General features: G+C 39.9%; 1 protein-coding gene across 3 annotated transcripts in view; it reads right to left on the bottom strand.

Annotated features, from left to right (window-relative positions):
- Nucleotides 1-1,970: 1,970 nt before the first annotated feature.
- The window catches only part of zeb2a (zinc finger E-box binding homeobox 2a), a 79,789-nt gene continuing 64,160 nt past the window's right edge, over nt 1,971-17,599 (bottom strand). For 2 of the 3 annotated variants that reach the window (XM_083921651.1, XM_083921652.1), the window contains 3 exons: nt 15,892-17,599; nt 14,766-14,946; nt 1,971-7,156 (listed from right to left, as the gene is read on the bottom strand). The exon at nt 15,892-17,599 is cut by the window's right edge and continues 208 nt beyond it. In XM_083921651.1, coding sequence (XP_083777777.1) covers nt 6,498-7,156; nt 14,766-14,946; nt 15,892-17,599 — 2,548 coding nt within the window. In that variant the 3' untranslated portion in view covers nt 1,971-6,497. The remainder of the gene's footprint in view (nt 7,157-14,765; nt 14,947-15,891) is intronic. The other variant, XM_083921653.1, reaches the window with a different exon arrangement.

Genomic DNA, 17,599 nt, shown 5'->3' with positions numbered 1-17,599 from the left:
AAATTTTCAAAGATAAAAAAAACCCCATAAACATTCAAGTTTATTTCCTGTTGCTGTGAATGTGAATGACACAAACTGACAGGATGTTACCAAGGAACAAGGCTGTTGCCTAGCAACCGTATTTCGTTGTGAGGGTCTTTAAAAATATATAATTTTAAAACGTAATTTAATACAAACTGACAATAAATACATGGTGTTTATTTATTTATTTGTGTATATTTTAGTATTATATGTACAGTTATAGGCTTACAGATGTATTTTAGTACAAATTAACAATAAATAAATAATAGTAATGTATTTATTTATCTATATTTATTTATTATACGTACAGTTAGAAACCTTACCCATTTTATTTTGTCCAAATTGAGAATAAATACTTGGTAATTATTCATTTTTTATCTATATTTATTATACGCGTGTAAGATACCGCTTTTAAAGGTTTAAATAGAGAATAAATGCTTTGTATTTATTCATTTATGTATTTCTAATTTATTTGTTTATTGGAGTAACATTGTTTTATTGACAATTAGCTCCCACAGCATCATCCACAGATCATATGTTCACTGAGTGTTATTATCTGAGCGCTGAATAACCTTTGTTTTTAAACTCATCCCAGTATAAACTTTTCACCTGTTTTTATTAGCATTCATTAATCCAGTGAACGGATTCAGGGTCAGTTTGAGTCTCTGCTGCGATTTCACATGAAAACATATTTTATTTAATGCTTCAAAGAGTCTGAAACTATTCTGCAAAGACGAGCTGAGATCTAAGACAATGAGTAGAAATAGCCTTAGAAGCTAAACCAGTATTAGCATTAGCTCTGTAGCAAGACAAGTATCAACAGCAGAGTGTAGTATGGTGTCCATGGATGGATGCAGGAGATGCAAAGATGCAAAAACATAGAAAACTGATGAAAATAGATACAAAAAAAACACAAAAAGATGCAAAATGACTAAAAAAAACATGCAAAACAATTACAAAGACGTACAAAACAACTAAAAATGGATTTCAAATGATCACAAAATTAAGTAGAATGGCTACAAATCCCCAAAAACAGTAAACTCTATGAATGTGGGTCTTGTTCCTATGAAGACAGAGTGGGGGGCCTCTGACAGGTCTGTGCCCAGGGGCCCGTTGGCTCATCATCCGTCCATGACAGTAGCAAGACCTTAGCAGCTGATTTATATATATATATATATATATATATATATATATATATATATATATATATATATATATATATATAAAATATACGTATATTTATATTGTTCATTTCCAAATATATAATTCTCTAAAGACACATGTTAGTTAATAAGGACGAGCAGATTGATGTTTTTCATCATTAGGAACTCTGTTTTGTCCTGGACGTGTTTTAAAAGTCATTATTTGGTGTTTTACGACCCTTTAAACCCTTTAAATCACTTAAACGTACGTAATTAAAGACGCTTCAGACAAAAGAAACACAAGAATCCAAGTAAAGAAGCGTATACACCTTTAAAAGAGGCCGTTTAACATGTAAAATTAGCAGTTTACATATATACATATATCCATATTGTTAATTTCCAAATATATAATTCTATAAAGACACATGTTAGTTAATCAGGACGAGCAGACTGATGTTTTTCATGCCCCCACTGTTTAAAAATCATTATTTTTGTGTTTTATGAGCCTTTAAATCACTTAAACGTACGTAAATAAAGACGCTTCAGACAAAAGAAACACGAGAATCCAAGTAAAGAAGCGTTTAAACCTTTAAAAGACGCCGTTTATTTAGATGCTGCTGTGACTTTTCATCCTGATGCGATAAAAAGTGAGTGATGATGTGAGCGAAGAGAAATGTGACGGTAACACGAGAACGCTAAAAACAGACGCCATCATCATCATTAGTCAGTGTGTGTGTGTGTGTGTGTGTGTGTGTGTGTGTGTGTGTGTGTGTGTGTGTGTGTGTGTGCTAATGAATCAAACAGAGATACAAGAAGAATAACACAGTTTTATTAAAATTTAATTTGGCTACATTTATTCGAGCATGGTCGTCTCCGAGAGAAATTAAAAGTTCAATAATAATACTTCAGACATTTCAGGAATTCCTTCATCTTCATCATCTTCATCGTCGTCGTCGTCGGTCCTTCGTCACCTCCTCCGCGGGATGAATAAAGTGGATTTAACTCTCAAAAATACAGTGTTTTCACAATAATCCTCGTATCAAAAGTTCCCCAAATTTAGAATTTCCAGTAGTTTCAAAGGAAATCAAACAAAAAACAATTGAAATTTTTCCCAAATAACACAAACATATTCATATTTTTGCTCCAATGGTCAACGACTGACTCCTTTTTTACTAAAATATATCTATTTGCGAGGAACTCTAATACTGTACACTACAGTATGAAATAAATAAAATTAGGAAATATAAAATGAGTCACATAAATAAAATAAAATGGTAAAATTCTCAACAAAAAAAATGAAATTTACGTTGGAAAATTCAACAAAATCAAAGTAATACTGACAAAAAAAATACTGTCGTGGAGCGAAGAGAACAAAAATACAGAAAATTGCACAAACATATGTAAACTAACGCAACTGCCGACTATCTACGCCAGGGGTGTCAAAGTCAGACACGTCAGAGGGCCGAAGAACCAAATTTGCTACACGCCGAGGCCCGAACGGGTTCAATGTTATGACCTATTGAACCAAGACCTAACACAGTGTACCGCATTTTATTTAATATTTAAATTAAGAACCAGGTCGCGGGTCCAAGCGTGTGAAATGTGTTTCCTCAGGAGGGGGGCTGGAGTCTCCCTTAGAGAGAGGGGGAGAAGTTCAGCATCCGTGAGGAACTCGGAGTAGAGCCGCTGCTCCTTTGCGTTGAAAGGAGCCAGTTGAGGTGGTTCAGGATCATCTGGTAAGGATGAACCCTGGGCGCCTCCCTAGGGAGGTGTTCCAGGCACGCCCAGCTGGGAGGAGGCCTCGGGGAAGACCCAGGACCAGGTGGAGAGATTAGATCTCCACACTGGCCTGGGAACGCCTCAGGATCCCCCAGTTAGAGCTGGTTAATGTGGCCCGGGAAAGGGAAGTTTGGGGTCCCCTGCTAAAGCTGCTGCCCCCGAGACCCGACCCCGGATAAGAGGCTGAAGATGAGATGAGATATTTTTGCACGGCTCCGTCAGTGATTGGGCTGAAAGTTGACATCCGCCCTGAACGCTGATGAATAATGAACTTGCGGTGCTGCAGTGAGTTTGCGGGCTACCGTTGAATTGTGGGTAATGTAGTTTTGGTGCGTGAAAAACACCAGCAGGAGGCTGCGGCGTGCGGCCCGGTTCTAATACTAATCAAATATCACCCCGGGGGGCCGAGATCATTCAATCACAGCCTTGACTTTGACTTTGACACCCATGCTCTACGCTAATACTGACGATTTTCAAAAACAGGATGAAATATTCATATTTTTTTTAATAGTGAAGCCGAGCGGAGGACGCGGGTGATGTACACTGTACAGGGATGGCACTTTGCAGCAACGCACGGGTGAACAGGTTTGCATATAAGGCTTTCTCTGGAGAAAAGTTAACACACCAAAAAAGGCTCTGTCCTTTTTTTATACCTATCTTTTTTTTTAAACCGAGCCCTTTTTCGTATCCGGCTCCTTCCTCTCCTCCTTTTTCTTTTTTAAGACTCACGTCGACGTTTTATTTTGAAAAATCACACAGGTTTAAAAATGTTCCTTCACGTAAAAATGAAAAAAGACAAATCAGGAGGCCCAAAGTCGTGTGGTTAGTTGGCAAAAAACAAATAATAATAATAATAATAATCATAAAAACAGGGTAAAAATTAAAAAAAAGTCACAGTAGAAGGAGACAAATAATACAACAGTAACACTGACAGGAAGTGACCGAGTGTTCGAGGCTTTTTTCCCTCTTTTTTTAACATTTTTTTATGCTTTTATTTTGTAGTGATTCGGGGAGTCGAGTGCAATTTCCTGACGTGGGGTTTCGAACACAACGAGACACAGGAAGTTAAGAACATCGTAGCACCACACAGCTTTTAGGCCTTTTATAATACTGTACATTAAACACAGCGTCGCTCCATCGCTTCATTATAATGATCATCATTATTACTTCTTCTTTTATTTTTTGTTTTTTTTTGCATAATGTGGATTTTTAAACAATCCCACCCAGCTTTGTGACGCGGGTGTCCGCGGTCACCGTGTTGCGTCTGCGGTCGGGGACTGTACGCGGATGCTCCGGGGTCTGGAGAGGAGCCACTACCTTAACCCTCACCTGCGTTATTAATATTTTTAATACATTTTTATGGTTTTTAACGGGTAAAATTGTGTTTAATTTAACTGAACTGATGTTAAACTTGTTACTTTTGGACGTATTTCGTGACTTTTGGATCCTCAGGTTCTACCTACAGAACGTTATCTGTTATTAATGTGTTCTAAAAATACAATAATCACATTTTTTTGGAACATTTTCGTGATCAGATGCTACTTCTTCGTCCTTAAAACATCATAAGCACTCATAAGACATTATAAAGCATTTGTAAGGCTTTGTAAAACATTTATAATCCCGTGTGACAGCTTGTAATAAGGTTTATAAAGTATTATAAGTGACGGACGTAATAAAGTTCAGCTTTCATAATGTGTTAGACCTCAAGTCGTGATGCAACACCCTTTCAAAATAAGATTTCCGGGTCCAACCCTCGTATTTCTCTCAGTGTTCCCCGCTGTTTGAACAGATCCGAGTTCATAAAAAACAGCGTAATCGTCATTTTTACCTCTTTCTTATCGATGAAAAAAGACGTCTAACTGATGAAAGAGGTGATATAATTATTCACATGTTCAGAGGTTGCATCTGTTTTCTTTCAACAGAGCGTTTGGACCCGGAAATCTTATTTTGAAAGGGTGTTATGTCACACTGAACAGCCAGATACAGCTCTGTTGCTTTACCTAAAGCTCGTAAAGTCATGCTACAGCACATTAATGATGTGTATGAGACGTTATTTCCATTTCAGAAACCTAGAATTATCATCAGTTACGACACGTTATTTAAGTTTTTGTGTCTTTTTAACGCTAAAGTCTAAAGTTTTGGTCGTTATAACGTGAACGAAACTCAGATTCTTCTGTTAGATTTATGAATGCTGAACTTAATAATAATATATATATATATAATACATTATAAGTCGTCACGCATGATTGTAAATGTTTTATGAAGCCTCATAACTGCACCTTTTTAAATGTTCCTACTCCCTATAACTCTCCGTTTTGTCCTTATTATTTTTTTATTTTCCTTGTATATGTGAATGTATTTAATGTTTTTTTTTGTTTTTAACGTGTCAGGTGACCTTTGGGTGTTTGAAAGGAACCAACACATAAAATGAATTATTATTATTATGATTATTATCATAATGACGTCTTATAAAAGTGCTTATAATGCATTATAGGCTAGCAAGAGCTAACCGCTAACTTGTTAGCCGGCAGCGGTCACAACAGTTCATCTGTTTTTTCCTTCACATTTACTCCCACTGACATTTTGTTTCATACAATTTTAAGTTACTGAGGAGTGAAATGAATAAAAGAACAGCAGTCTTCACTGTGTAAACAGACACAAGCTAGTTAGCATCGTGCTTAGCAATCAAACAAGCTAGCTGCTGCATCGAATTTCCTTACTGGTGATGAATGAAAGGTGTCTCTTATCTAAGCTAGCTACAAACCTGAATGTATTTTAGTAGTTTTCACGGTAGTTACTAATAACAATGACTGCTTACAAATGTACGAAAAGTGTAATTAGCATAAGCAGGCAGGCTGTGTAGCATTGTGGCTAACGCTAATCACATTTTAGAGTTCAGGTTCAAACAAGTGTGTCTTCAAATCGCCACAGGATTTTAATATTTCACGCCATTTAAAAGCTTCTGATTGGTGTTTCGTTTAGTTTAAAAAGTCAAAATAAAAGTATTGATACTATGTTTTGACGGACAGAACCTGATAAATCCAAAGTCACGATTTTACTCAAAGTATAAAATGGTTAAAAAACTTAAAAAAACAGAAATATTGGATTCAACGATGAACAGATTTCTGGACATTTCCAGTTTGGTGGTTAATGTATCATTAACACATTTAACGTTATATCTTCTCTATGGAATAAAAATGGGGGACATTTCCGATTTTCGTGTATTTTGACGATGGTGACAGTTATTTTAAAAAACAAAAGCACAACTCCGCCGCTCGCTCTTTCTTTCCAAGTACACGAACAACACTTCCTTTTTACCACACAGCTCAAAACGGGGACATTTTGGAGACTGTCCCTGGAAAACGGAGCCGTCCGGTCGCCTTATTGTGGATGTAGTAGCTTTGTTTTTGGATAAGGGGAAGTTGACCCCTCTCTGATCGCCCCTGATCATTTATGTACAGTCCCTTCAAAATAAAAGCGTGTTCTTTCCAAAACAGGAGGAACTGAAGCCAACGTGACAAATGTTCGAAAGCTTTTTTTTTTTCCTTCCCTCGCTCAGTCCTCCTGGTCCGACTTGCCGTCTGTCTTCCCTTCTCGTGAACTCTCGTCCATCAGCTGCGTCGTGTCTTTGCCCTCGTCGTCCCTCGCCGAGTCCATCTGGCTCCCGCTGTCACCTTCCTCCTCCTCCTCCTCTTCCTCCTCTCCTTCCCTGAAACTTGCCTCCCGTCTGTCTGTCACCTCCTCGTACATCTTGTCGTCCACTTCCCTCTCCTCCCGTCCTCCTCCTCCTCCTCTCTCGCTGCCGTCCCTCAGGATCGTATCGCCAACGCCGACGCCAACTCCAACGCCTCCGCCGTCCTCCTGCTGGTCCTCAGGGTCTGAGTATCCGAGGGGCCCGAGCCCCTGCAGGTAGGCCCTCCTCATCAGCAGCTCGGTGGGCTCCAGGCCTCCGACCACCATGCCTCCTACTCCTCCTCCTCCGCCCCCCTTGTCCCTGGCCTCCCTCTCGGCCGCCTCGCGCTCCTCGGCCTCCCTCTTGCAGTAGGAGTAGCGGTGGTTCATGTGCTGCGAGTACGAGCCCGAGTGCGAGAAGCGCTTTCCGCACTTGTCGCACTGGTAGGGTTTCTCTCCGGAGTGCAGGCGCGAGTGTTCGATGAGATGGTGTTTGTGTTTGAAGGCCTTCTTGCAGATCTGACACTGGTGAGGACGCTTCCCTGCAGAGACACAACAAACAGGAGGAGGAGAGTCAGGACGCCGCGGGACCAACACACAGACGTGTAAACACACACAAGCAGCAAACACACCGACCACTTTCCCCTTTACTTTGTTAAATGCACATTTTCTGTTCTGTCTCGTGCTCGACTTTCAATTCTTGGCTTCATGAGTCAAGTTTTGAAGCAGAAATGCTCCAAATTTCCTTGTTTATTCTTCTCAAATGTGAATATTTGCAGGTTTTCGGTGATTTTTATTTGGGTGTTGGACAAATCGAGGTGTTTAAATGGAAAACATTATCGTCTCAAATCCAATAATCGATCCTTGGAACTTTCACGAGACATTTTCTTGTGGTAAGAACGTTACGTAGCTAAGGTCATTTTGAAAAAAGGGACACACACGTAAATCTCTCAGGTGATAATCCCATCCTTGTTTGACTGGTAGACGCTACCGTGGCTTTACCGCGTGGTAATGTTGTTTACCTTACTTTAGCTCACTTTACTTTACTTTACTTTATTTTACTTTACTTTACTTTACTTTACTTTACTTTACTTTACTTTATTTTACTTTACTTTACTTTACTTTATTTTACTTTATTTTACTTTACTTTACTTTACTTTATTTTACTTTACTTTACTTTACTTTACTTTACTTTAGCTCACTTTACTTTACTTTACTTTACTTTACTTTACTTTACTTTACTTTATTTTACTTTACTTTACTTTACTTTATTTTACTTTACTTTACTTTACTTTATTTTACTTAACTTTACCTTACTTTACTTTACTTTACTTTACTTTACTTTAGCTCACTTTACTTTACTTTACTTTACTTTACTTTAGCTCACTTTACTTTACTTTACTTTACCATACCTTACTCTACTTTACTTTACTTTACTTTACTTTACTTTACCTTACTTTACTTTACTTTACTTTAGCTCACTTTACTTTACTTTACTTTACTTTACTTTACTTTACTTTAGCTCACTTTACTTTACTTTACCTTACTTTACTTTACTTTACTTTACTTTACTTTACTTTAGCTCACTTTACTTTACTTTACTTTACTTTACCTTACTTTACTTTAGCTCACTTTACTTTACTTTACTTTACTTTACTTTAGCTCACTTTACTTTACTTTACCTTACTTTACTTTACTTTACTTTACTTTACTTTAGCTCACTTTACTTTACTTTACTTTACTTTACTTTACTTTACCTTACTTTACTTTACTTTACTTTACTTTACTTTACCTTACTTTACTTTAGCTCACTTTACTTTACTTTACTTTACTTTACCTTACTTTACTTTACTTTACTTTAGCTCACTTTACTTTACTTTACTTTACTTTACCTTACTTTACTTTACTTTACTTTACTTTACTTTACTTTACCTTACTTTACTTTACTTTAGCTCACTTTACTTTACTTTACCTTACTTTACTTTACTTTACTTTAGCTCACTTTACTTTACTTTACTTTACTTTACCTTACTTTACTTTACTTTACTTTACTTTACTTTACTTTACCTTACTTTACTTTACTTTAGCTCACTTTACTTTACTTTACCTTACTTTACTTTACTTTACTTTACTTTACTTTACCTTACTTTACTTTAGCTCACTTTACTTTACTTTACTTTACCTTACTTTACTTTACTTTACTTTACCTTACTTTACTTTACTTTAGCTCACTTTACTTTACTTTACTTTACTTTACTTTACTTTACCTTACTTTACTTTACTTTAGCTCACTTTACTTTACTTTACTTTACCTTACTTTACTTTAGCTCACTTTACTTTACTTTACTTTACCTTACTTTACTTTACTTTACTTTACTTTACTTTACCTTACTTTACCTTACCTTACTTTACTTTACCTTACTTTACTTTACCTTACTTTACTTTACCTTACTTTACCTTACCTTACTTTACTTTACCTTACTTTACTTTACCTTACTTTACCTTACTTTACTTTGCTTTACTTAACTTTACTTTACTTTACTTTACTTAAGTTTACTTTACTTTACTTTACTTTACTTTACTTAACTTTGCTTTACTTTACTTTAGCTAACTTTACTTTACTTTACTTTACTTTACTTAACTTAACTTTACTTTACTTTAACTCACTTTACTTTACTTAACTTAACTTTACTTTACTTTACTTTACTTAACTTTACTTTACTTTACTTTTCTTTACTTTACTTTACTTTGCTTTACTTTACTTTAGCTAACTTTACCTTACTTTACTTTACTTTACTTAACTTTACTTTACTTTACTTTACTTTACTTAACTTTACTTTACTTTGCTTTACTTTACTTTGCTTGTGTAACTTTGTAAAGGGGTTGCAAATGCATGGCATCTATTTTATATTTCATATGAAACAATGTATTCGTCCTTTCTCAATAAAGTTGTAAACTAAACTAAAAAGAATAAAAATCAAGTAGGAATTTCAAAATAAAGGCACACCTCAAAGATGATGATATTTCCACTTAAGTTAATAATTATTAATCTAAAGTTATGTCTATTTCAGATAAGACATAAATTTAGACTAATAATTATATGGACTAGTTATGAACTTATCAAATAAATAACGTTATTGGAAGTTGAATCACTGAGTTTAAATAATGACATCATAACTCGTAAAATAAACATAATAAAAACGTTTAAGACTAAACGAGAGAGGACGCCTCTCAGCTGATTGGCTCTTATTTTGTTGGACACACGATTGGTCGAGGTTCAGTTTTGACTCTCTGAGATTAGACGTGACGAAGCTCTCAGAAGTAAAACCGTCCCTCTTCGCCTGAGCTTCAAAAATAAGACCCCCTGACGGTGACTCTCTGCGTCTGTCTGTTGCCGTGGCGACTGCAAAGCCAGAGACGCCAGAGATGCCTGAGACGCCCGCGAGGCAACGTGAACCTGCGACGGCCTGCGGTGACATCACAGCGCCAGATTTAAACCTGAAGAGGAGCAGGGATCCTTCACAGCCGTAACACCGCCCACCTTCACACGCACACACACACACACACACACACTCACACGCGCACACACACACACACACACACACACACACACACACACACACACACACACACACACACACACACACACACACACACTCACACTCTGGATTTACTACGACTCCGTACGAGTGGAAATTTCTTCCATCTGACTCTGAACAGGATGCTTCGGGCTACTGCCAACCAACAGGCTGAACGCCATCCAAACACACGTCCCACGCACACATGCACCGAAACACAGCTTCACCCCGACAATGCCAACACACACACACACACACACAACCACACAGACACGCACACACACACACGTAGATGAACAGCTCCTCGCAAACACACATGCGGGCAGATCGTAGCCACAAATAGACCTGGAACGCCTGTAACATCCACCATCGCTGGCATACTTTACTGTAACACACACACACACACACACACACACCCGCACACACACACACACACACACAGACACACACACACACACACACACAGTGCGGCAAAAATAACCGAGACGGCGGATTCTTGCTCTGAGTGAGGAGGGGCGGAAAAGAACGAGGGGTGATGCAACCGCGTGAAAGAGTCGAAGGTAGAAACGGTCACGGCTCTTTGGACCGGACGGCGCTCAGGTGAGAGGAAGCCGCGGTGCAAACTCGTATTAAGGTTGTTCCTGTAACGTTTTGTTTCCTGGACTGGATCAGAACAGAAAAACGTAAAAAATGCTCCAAAATCTTTGATCTAGAGATCAAACGAAAACGCACAAAGTGTTTCTGGGACGTTTACTCAGGTGACATCACGGGTTCGTGGTTTGTACCAAACGTCAATGAAGGAAACACTGGTTTTAGTTTGTGTTTTTAAAGGAGATTAAGGTTTAGGTGCGGGTTGATTTGATATTCCACCGCATCAGAAGGAGGAAAATCTCAAAATGCAGCAAAATGATTTCATCAGCCCACAAGAAACTTCAAATCCACCCAACGTCTAACCCAGAAATGGTTTCCATGACGCCTCCAAAGCTCTTTTATGAAGCGTCCTCAGGTGAAAATCATTGGTTTGAACCAAACGTCACTGAAAAAAACACTGATTTCAGAACAGAGATGCTGCAAAATGATCAAAGACAGAGACTTCTACCAATGTTTGACCTAAAAAAACGCCTGCACACCAGCTCCAAACCACATTTACTCAACTTCTGTTCGACCAAATGAATAAAAACTCAAAAATCAATGTCTACCAGGGTTCCCACTCTTTTCTCTAGATCTTTTTCCAGGAGGTTTTTTTAGGGCGCACTCACACAGTCCATCCGTCCCGTGCCCAAACAGGTTTTACGGGTAAACTCTGGTTCCTTTGAGCAGTGTGAGTGCAACCGTACCACGCCTAGCTGCGGCACGCTTGCCGTCCACGGCCCGTTTGGGAGAGGTGGGCTTTTGTAAAGCACGTTTGCACGTGTACGAGCACGAGCGTGCGCACGTGTACGAGCACGAGGCCTACGGCAGTTCTGAGGTAATTTCCTGTGCGCCTGTTGGGACGTAGAAAAAAGAAGGAGGGACCATGCGCGGACATTTAAAACAATGGCGGTGAAAGGTTCACGTTGGTGTGATGCGGAGGTGGAGTGTTTACTGCAGATTTGGTCGATGAAAAGATTCAAAAACAGTCGACAAGACGCACAAAAACTCCGAGGTCTATGGAAAGATCTGGAAACAAAGCCACGCATCACCATGACGTCATCAATGCGTGTGACGTGTTACGGCGTGATGACGTATAGGCAGCAAGAAGCATTCTCCGAGGCCCAGGTAGTGTGAGTACAAACGGGCCTGGAGGGGGGGACAAGGACCCTAAAGCACGGGGCACGGGACGGAGGAACAGTGGGAGGGCGCCCTTAGTGATGATCTAGCCGCTTTCATAGACAGAGATCCTCTTCGTTGAGATTTCTTTTTATACTTTGAAGTGTAAAAAAATCCAGAAAACCAGACCAATCTCCCAAACTCAAGTTTTCTTTTTCCTTTTTCAGACTTTAGAGACGTTTATGCACGACTATAACTATTTTTATTTAATATAGTGCGACTTGTTGCTGCTCATGGGGGAATTGTTGGGTCTTTACCTGCTGTTGCAGCCATTTAGAGGTTTTATCTTTACAATACTTTTAAAGTTACTTGTTTTCAGTTATGGTTAAAACCATGAATTATAAAACATAATAAAATATGTACCTATGTGTATGTGCCCATGTTCCATTCTGTGTTTTTACTTATTTCTTATACCCAGATATTTTTATTTGTATTATATCTCATTTTTATTTCACTGTATTGTGCCATATTCAGTTGCACCAGATTGCTGCAACAAAATAATTTCCCTTCAGTGATGAATAAAGTAATTATCTTAGTATCTACCTAAGTTTTGGCTTAATATCTATTTGTAGGGATTTTTTTTTTACCTTTGAAATATGTGCTCACGTCATGCTGTGTCCTAGCTAATGACCTTATAAAGACGGCAGAGTCACTCTAGGAAGGACACAAACAGTTTTCTGACCCCATTTATCGCATTTATCACATTTAGTTTAGAGATTTAACTTATCTTTGTCGCGTAAAAGGCATAATTTTTGGTTTGTTTTTGGTTTTATTGTATTTCCTGGAAAGTCAACTGTAGATATTTGTTAAAAAATAAACACCAGACATCAAGACGACACTCTCTGTGCGCGCTTTAAAGGAAAATGTGTGTCGGATGACCTGTGTCTACGGAATAACACTAATCTACTCATTGACCTTTATTCTATTCATTGAATTAGCAGAAAACATGCTATATTGTGATTTCTGTTGTTGCCAAAATATGAAATTAGCTTTTTTTGGACAGAAGATTTTTGGCCAAAACGTAATTATAATTCCCCTTAATCCTAAACTATCCTTTAATTTGTAATATCCTCCAACCTGCACGTGTTATTATCGCGTTCATAGAGCGCCCTGTTCAAAATACCCTCTTCTTTAAACTGTTGTTACTGTTTGAACGTTAATTTGATCCTTCAGCTCTTTCAGACGGAGCTCCGAGGGAAGTTCTCAGGAAAAATAGGAGATTGTTAAAAATAATTTTACGGGACATTTGACCTTTTCTCTTGTTTTTTTTTATGTGTTTTCAAATGAAAGGAAAATTGCTCGACTGTTTTCCAGGTTTTCCAGGACGCGTGGGAACCCTGTCTGTGTAAACATGTGGTTTGGAATCAGCGTGTATCTATTTATTACTGTTTTATTTTTACTTTAAGATTAAGATTGCCTTTTTTTCACACAGTTCCCCCAGTATAAGCCTGGTGTGTTTCGTTTTTAACCCTCCTGTTCTCCTAAGGGTCAATTTGACCCCATTTAATGTTTAAAATCTCTAAATAATGACGTCTTTTTTTGTTTTTTTGCTTTATATTTATGACTTTTCCTCATTTTACAGGGACAACTCATGAAAAACCTAAAATTATCATGATTATATATATTTTTATTGTTCTTATCGTACATGTACTTGTGGCATCGGTGTTCCTTTGGGTCAGTTTGATCATCTGGATGATTTAATCATTATTATTATTGTTTATTTAACAATTCAAATATTATATGAGGTCAAATTCATGCTGCTGTCCTTGATAACGGACGTTACTTTCATTCCAGATGTTACAAATAACACAAAATAGCACTTAAAATAACAGACTTACTTTAAAACACACACACAGAAATCCCTCCATGCATTTTAACATCAGTGATATTTTTCATTTTGTTAAATAAATACATAAAGTACCCGACTTCACTTGAGTCACACATTGATTATGATAATTTTCCAGATGTTTAAAATTGCTACGGTCAAATTGACCCCTAGAATAAATGGTGTTAGTAAAATTTAAGAGCAACAGGAGGGTTAAAAGGACGGCACTCTGGTCGTACATTTGTATTTCTTTCTACCAAAACGTGATTGAAAAACAGATTTAAATCGTTTAAAATCAGTTTATGTTGATTATATATTGTTTCACGGACAGTGTGAATGAAACAGAACATACCTCCAGATTATGTTTAACACGTATTTTCATGTTTATATAATAACGTGTTTGCGGATAGTTCACCTGAGAGATGTTTACTGGTGTATTAATACCACAAACTGTTTGCTTCCAGTTCAAATATGTAAAAAAAAATGGACCATCTCTCTGCTGTAATTAATATTTCCTTTTGATCTTCGGAGTACACACACATACACATGCACAAACGGTAACACATATGCAAACGTGCACACCTCCTCCTCCTCCTCCTCTCAACACAAACACATCACAGTATGAATGAGATGCTTATATTTGGGGCACTGAATGTTTATGTAATCCTCTCCATATTAAGTGATCCCTACCCCCTGCTGTAAAGAAAGGAACATGTTAAAGGCCACGGTGTACAGAGAACAAAACAGAAAGAATAACGGCAGAGAAAAAAGATAAAACTACAAGTAGGGGAAGCTAGACGTGACCAAATCAATTAAAAAAACAAAAAAAAGAGCTAGGAGAGAATGAAACAAAAGTCTGGAGACAAAAGAAATGAAGGGAGAGGGCACAAAAGCATCGGGGGTGGGGTAAAAAAAGAAGTGTCCAAATGTTATATATACCTGTGTGCTCATATTTGTGTCTTAGGAGGGAACTGGTCTTCTGGAATGTTTTGTCGCACAAGTCACACGCGTACATACCACTTTCAGTCTTCTTAATCTTCTTCCTGGACAGCAGCGAATCGCTGTCTGTCAGGTCGTCCAGGCCCGACAGATAGTCCGCCGTCCCGTCCAGCAGCTCCCCCTGAGACACAAAGACGGATCGTTTCAATACGTCGGATAATCCCACACCTGTCGACTTCACACTCAGAGACACCTTCTGGTCTGAACCCCCCCACCGCCGCCCCCCGCCTCCATGATCCCAAGTCTGGACAGAGCTTAAAAGCCCAACCTGGGTAAGTCCCCTTCATCCAGGGGACACTTTAAAAAAGGGGGGGCATATGGGATTTGGGAGGTTTTGAATGAAGTGTTGGGGTTGTGTTTAAGGATAAAGGCAGAAACCAGGTAAACAGAAAAGAGTGGTGTATCATGAGACCAACTTGTGGCCATTCCTCCGAGAAATGATTATAGAAGGAACTCCAGGTCACCAGAACTACATCAGTGGGCGTTCAAACTAAACAATCTAACCCCAACGTCCATTAGCAGCGGTTCTGTTTCTGTAGCTTTTGATCTTTCTCAGCAGAACGAGTTGTCCATATCGGACTTGTTGTCTTTATTATGTTAAAGGTCCAAAGTTGCCTCTTGATCTTGGAAACAGTTGTTGAAGGAGGCACCCTGGCCTTGATGTTAAGGCCCCCGACCATAAACAAGCTACAACATTAATCAGAATGAGAATCAGAAATACTTTAATACTTTAATAATCCCAGGGGGAAATTATTTAAATTAATGTTCTTATCTACAATTCCTTGAAAACTGGGCAACTCTCCTGAAAAGATCGCATGATACGCTCAAAAGCCAAAGGATATAAGGACAAGGCTATGGACCATGTGGTGGGATTGTTTTGCTCATGGTTCCTGGTTGGATACCCCTGACCCAAACTGAACCAGACTTTAACCATAGAGGCAGAAGATAAGGTAAAATCCATCCAAGTCTATTTTGGAGGACACCGACTAATTACTTATTTTGTTGTTTAGGTTTGATGACTTGAAATGCATCATGAACAATATCTAGATTGTTGGCGGATTTTTACCTGGAAACCTGGTTTCCGCTGGTACTTTCTCCTCTGCTGCATTTCAGCAAACGTGGCTGCCCCAGTAGCATAGGTGTAGGCCATGTGGGGCAGAAAGCTCATGGGGTCGAGGCCTGGGTATGGCCTGAGGCCCGGGATAGTGGCCTGGGCAGGAGACATGAAGGTGGGTGGAGGAAACGCTCCGTGAGGTGGCAGAGAGGTGTAGACGTGACCGCCAGCAAAGGGATTAATCCCAAAGATGGGACTGGTGCTTTTCTCCAGCTGTTGCAGGGAGTTCCCTCCACCATCAGAGCCCAGGACCTCCTTCTTGATGTGGACCAGATCGAAGGGCCCGGACGCCTGTTCTCGCCCGCGCGCCTCACCATTGCGCTCAATGATGAAACCGTTGGGCCTGGGTTGCTTCTCTCTCACAGACATGAGCTTCTGGGCCATGTGTTTGGGCAGCGACAGATCCAGTGGTATATCCCCATGGGCATCCTCAGAAGCCAGGCTGTTTGGAGTGTAAGAGCTACTCTGAGAGTTTTTAGACGAAGTAGAGGAAAGGTTAAGGGGTGACGGAGTGTTGCTCCTCAAGTGGTCCAAGGGGTCTAGTGGTTTGTCCCCTGTTGTCTGCCTGTTGGCTGTAAACTGGTTGGCCTTTGTGAGTCTGTGGGAGGCGTCACCGTTAGTGAATCCTCCATGTAAATCTATGGACATGGGTGACCGGCTAAAGCTGTGGTTGACGTCCGGTGCTCCGCGGTCGGGAGTGGGCGACTTTTTCCTCAGACCGCCTCCGTGGTGGTTTTGGCTCTTCCATTGGGCAAACCACTCCTTGACAAACTCTTGAGGAAGGCCTACAGCAATTGAAATCTTAAGCAGTTCCTCTGAGTTGGGCTCAGTGTTCATGGCAAAGTAGGCCTTGAGCACTGACACATGGTCCTTGAAGGGGTTGATGGGGCTGGTGGCTCGCTCGTGACTGGACAGCTCACAGGGTATTGTCCCCCTGCGTCCGGTAGGACTGCTCTCAGCCGGTTGCAGGACAGCTTTGATCTCCTCATTCATTTTGCACAGGTAGCGCTCGTGCTGATGCAGCGGGATGGGCCCGGGGAAAGACTCCTTGCAGAACTGGCAGGAGAACGGCAGGAACTGGTTCTGGCCATCGTGAGATTTCTCCTCACTGCTGAGATCAAATGAGTGGTTTGGCTTCTCCTTCTTGATGTCCATTTGTTTCTTGGATTCGTCGATAAGACTCTTGGCCTCATTGACCTTCTCTAGCGTGTAGTCGATGATGCTTTTTGTGGGGCTACCGTGGCCCACCACCTGGAAGCCGGCCTGGGCCAGCCTCTGCTCCTCCATCTGGGCCCCCAGCTCCTTCATATAGGCCCTGAGCTTGGAGATCTCCTCTGGGTTCCCGTCCATCTTCTGCCTGCACACTGTATTGTCCACAATCTGAAGCACCTTCTGCACCTCACTCAGGTTGTTCCCGAGAGAACCTGAGAAGCCCAACAGATTGAGGTCTAGCCCCAGGCCTCCCAGATGTTGAAGTGGGCTCTGGGAGGAGTTGTGGATGCCCAGGGGGCTTCCACCACGGCCGTTCAGGTAGACCCCCTGTCCCCCGAACCCGTGCTGAGAGGCCATCAGCAGTCGGTATTCATTGAAGTCCATCGGCTCGGCTTTGATGTCGAGCTGACCCTGCTGGTCTGGAGGGCCGAGCGGTCGCCCATTTTCC

This window comes from Echiichthys vipera (genome assembly GCF_963691815.1).
Source record: "Echiichthys vipera genome assembly, chromosome: 10".
NCBI lineage: Eukaryota > Metazoa > Chordata > Actinopteri > Perciformes > Trachinidae > Echiichthys > Echiichthys vipera.
The sequence above is the reverse complement of the archived record's forward strand: the minus strand, read 5'-3'. Positions and strand labels throughout refer to the sequence as shown.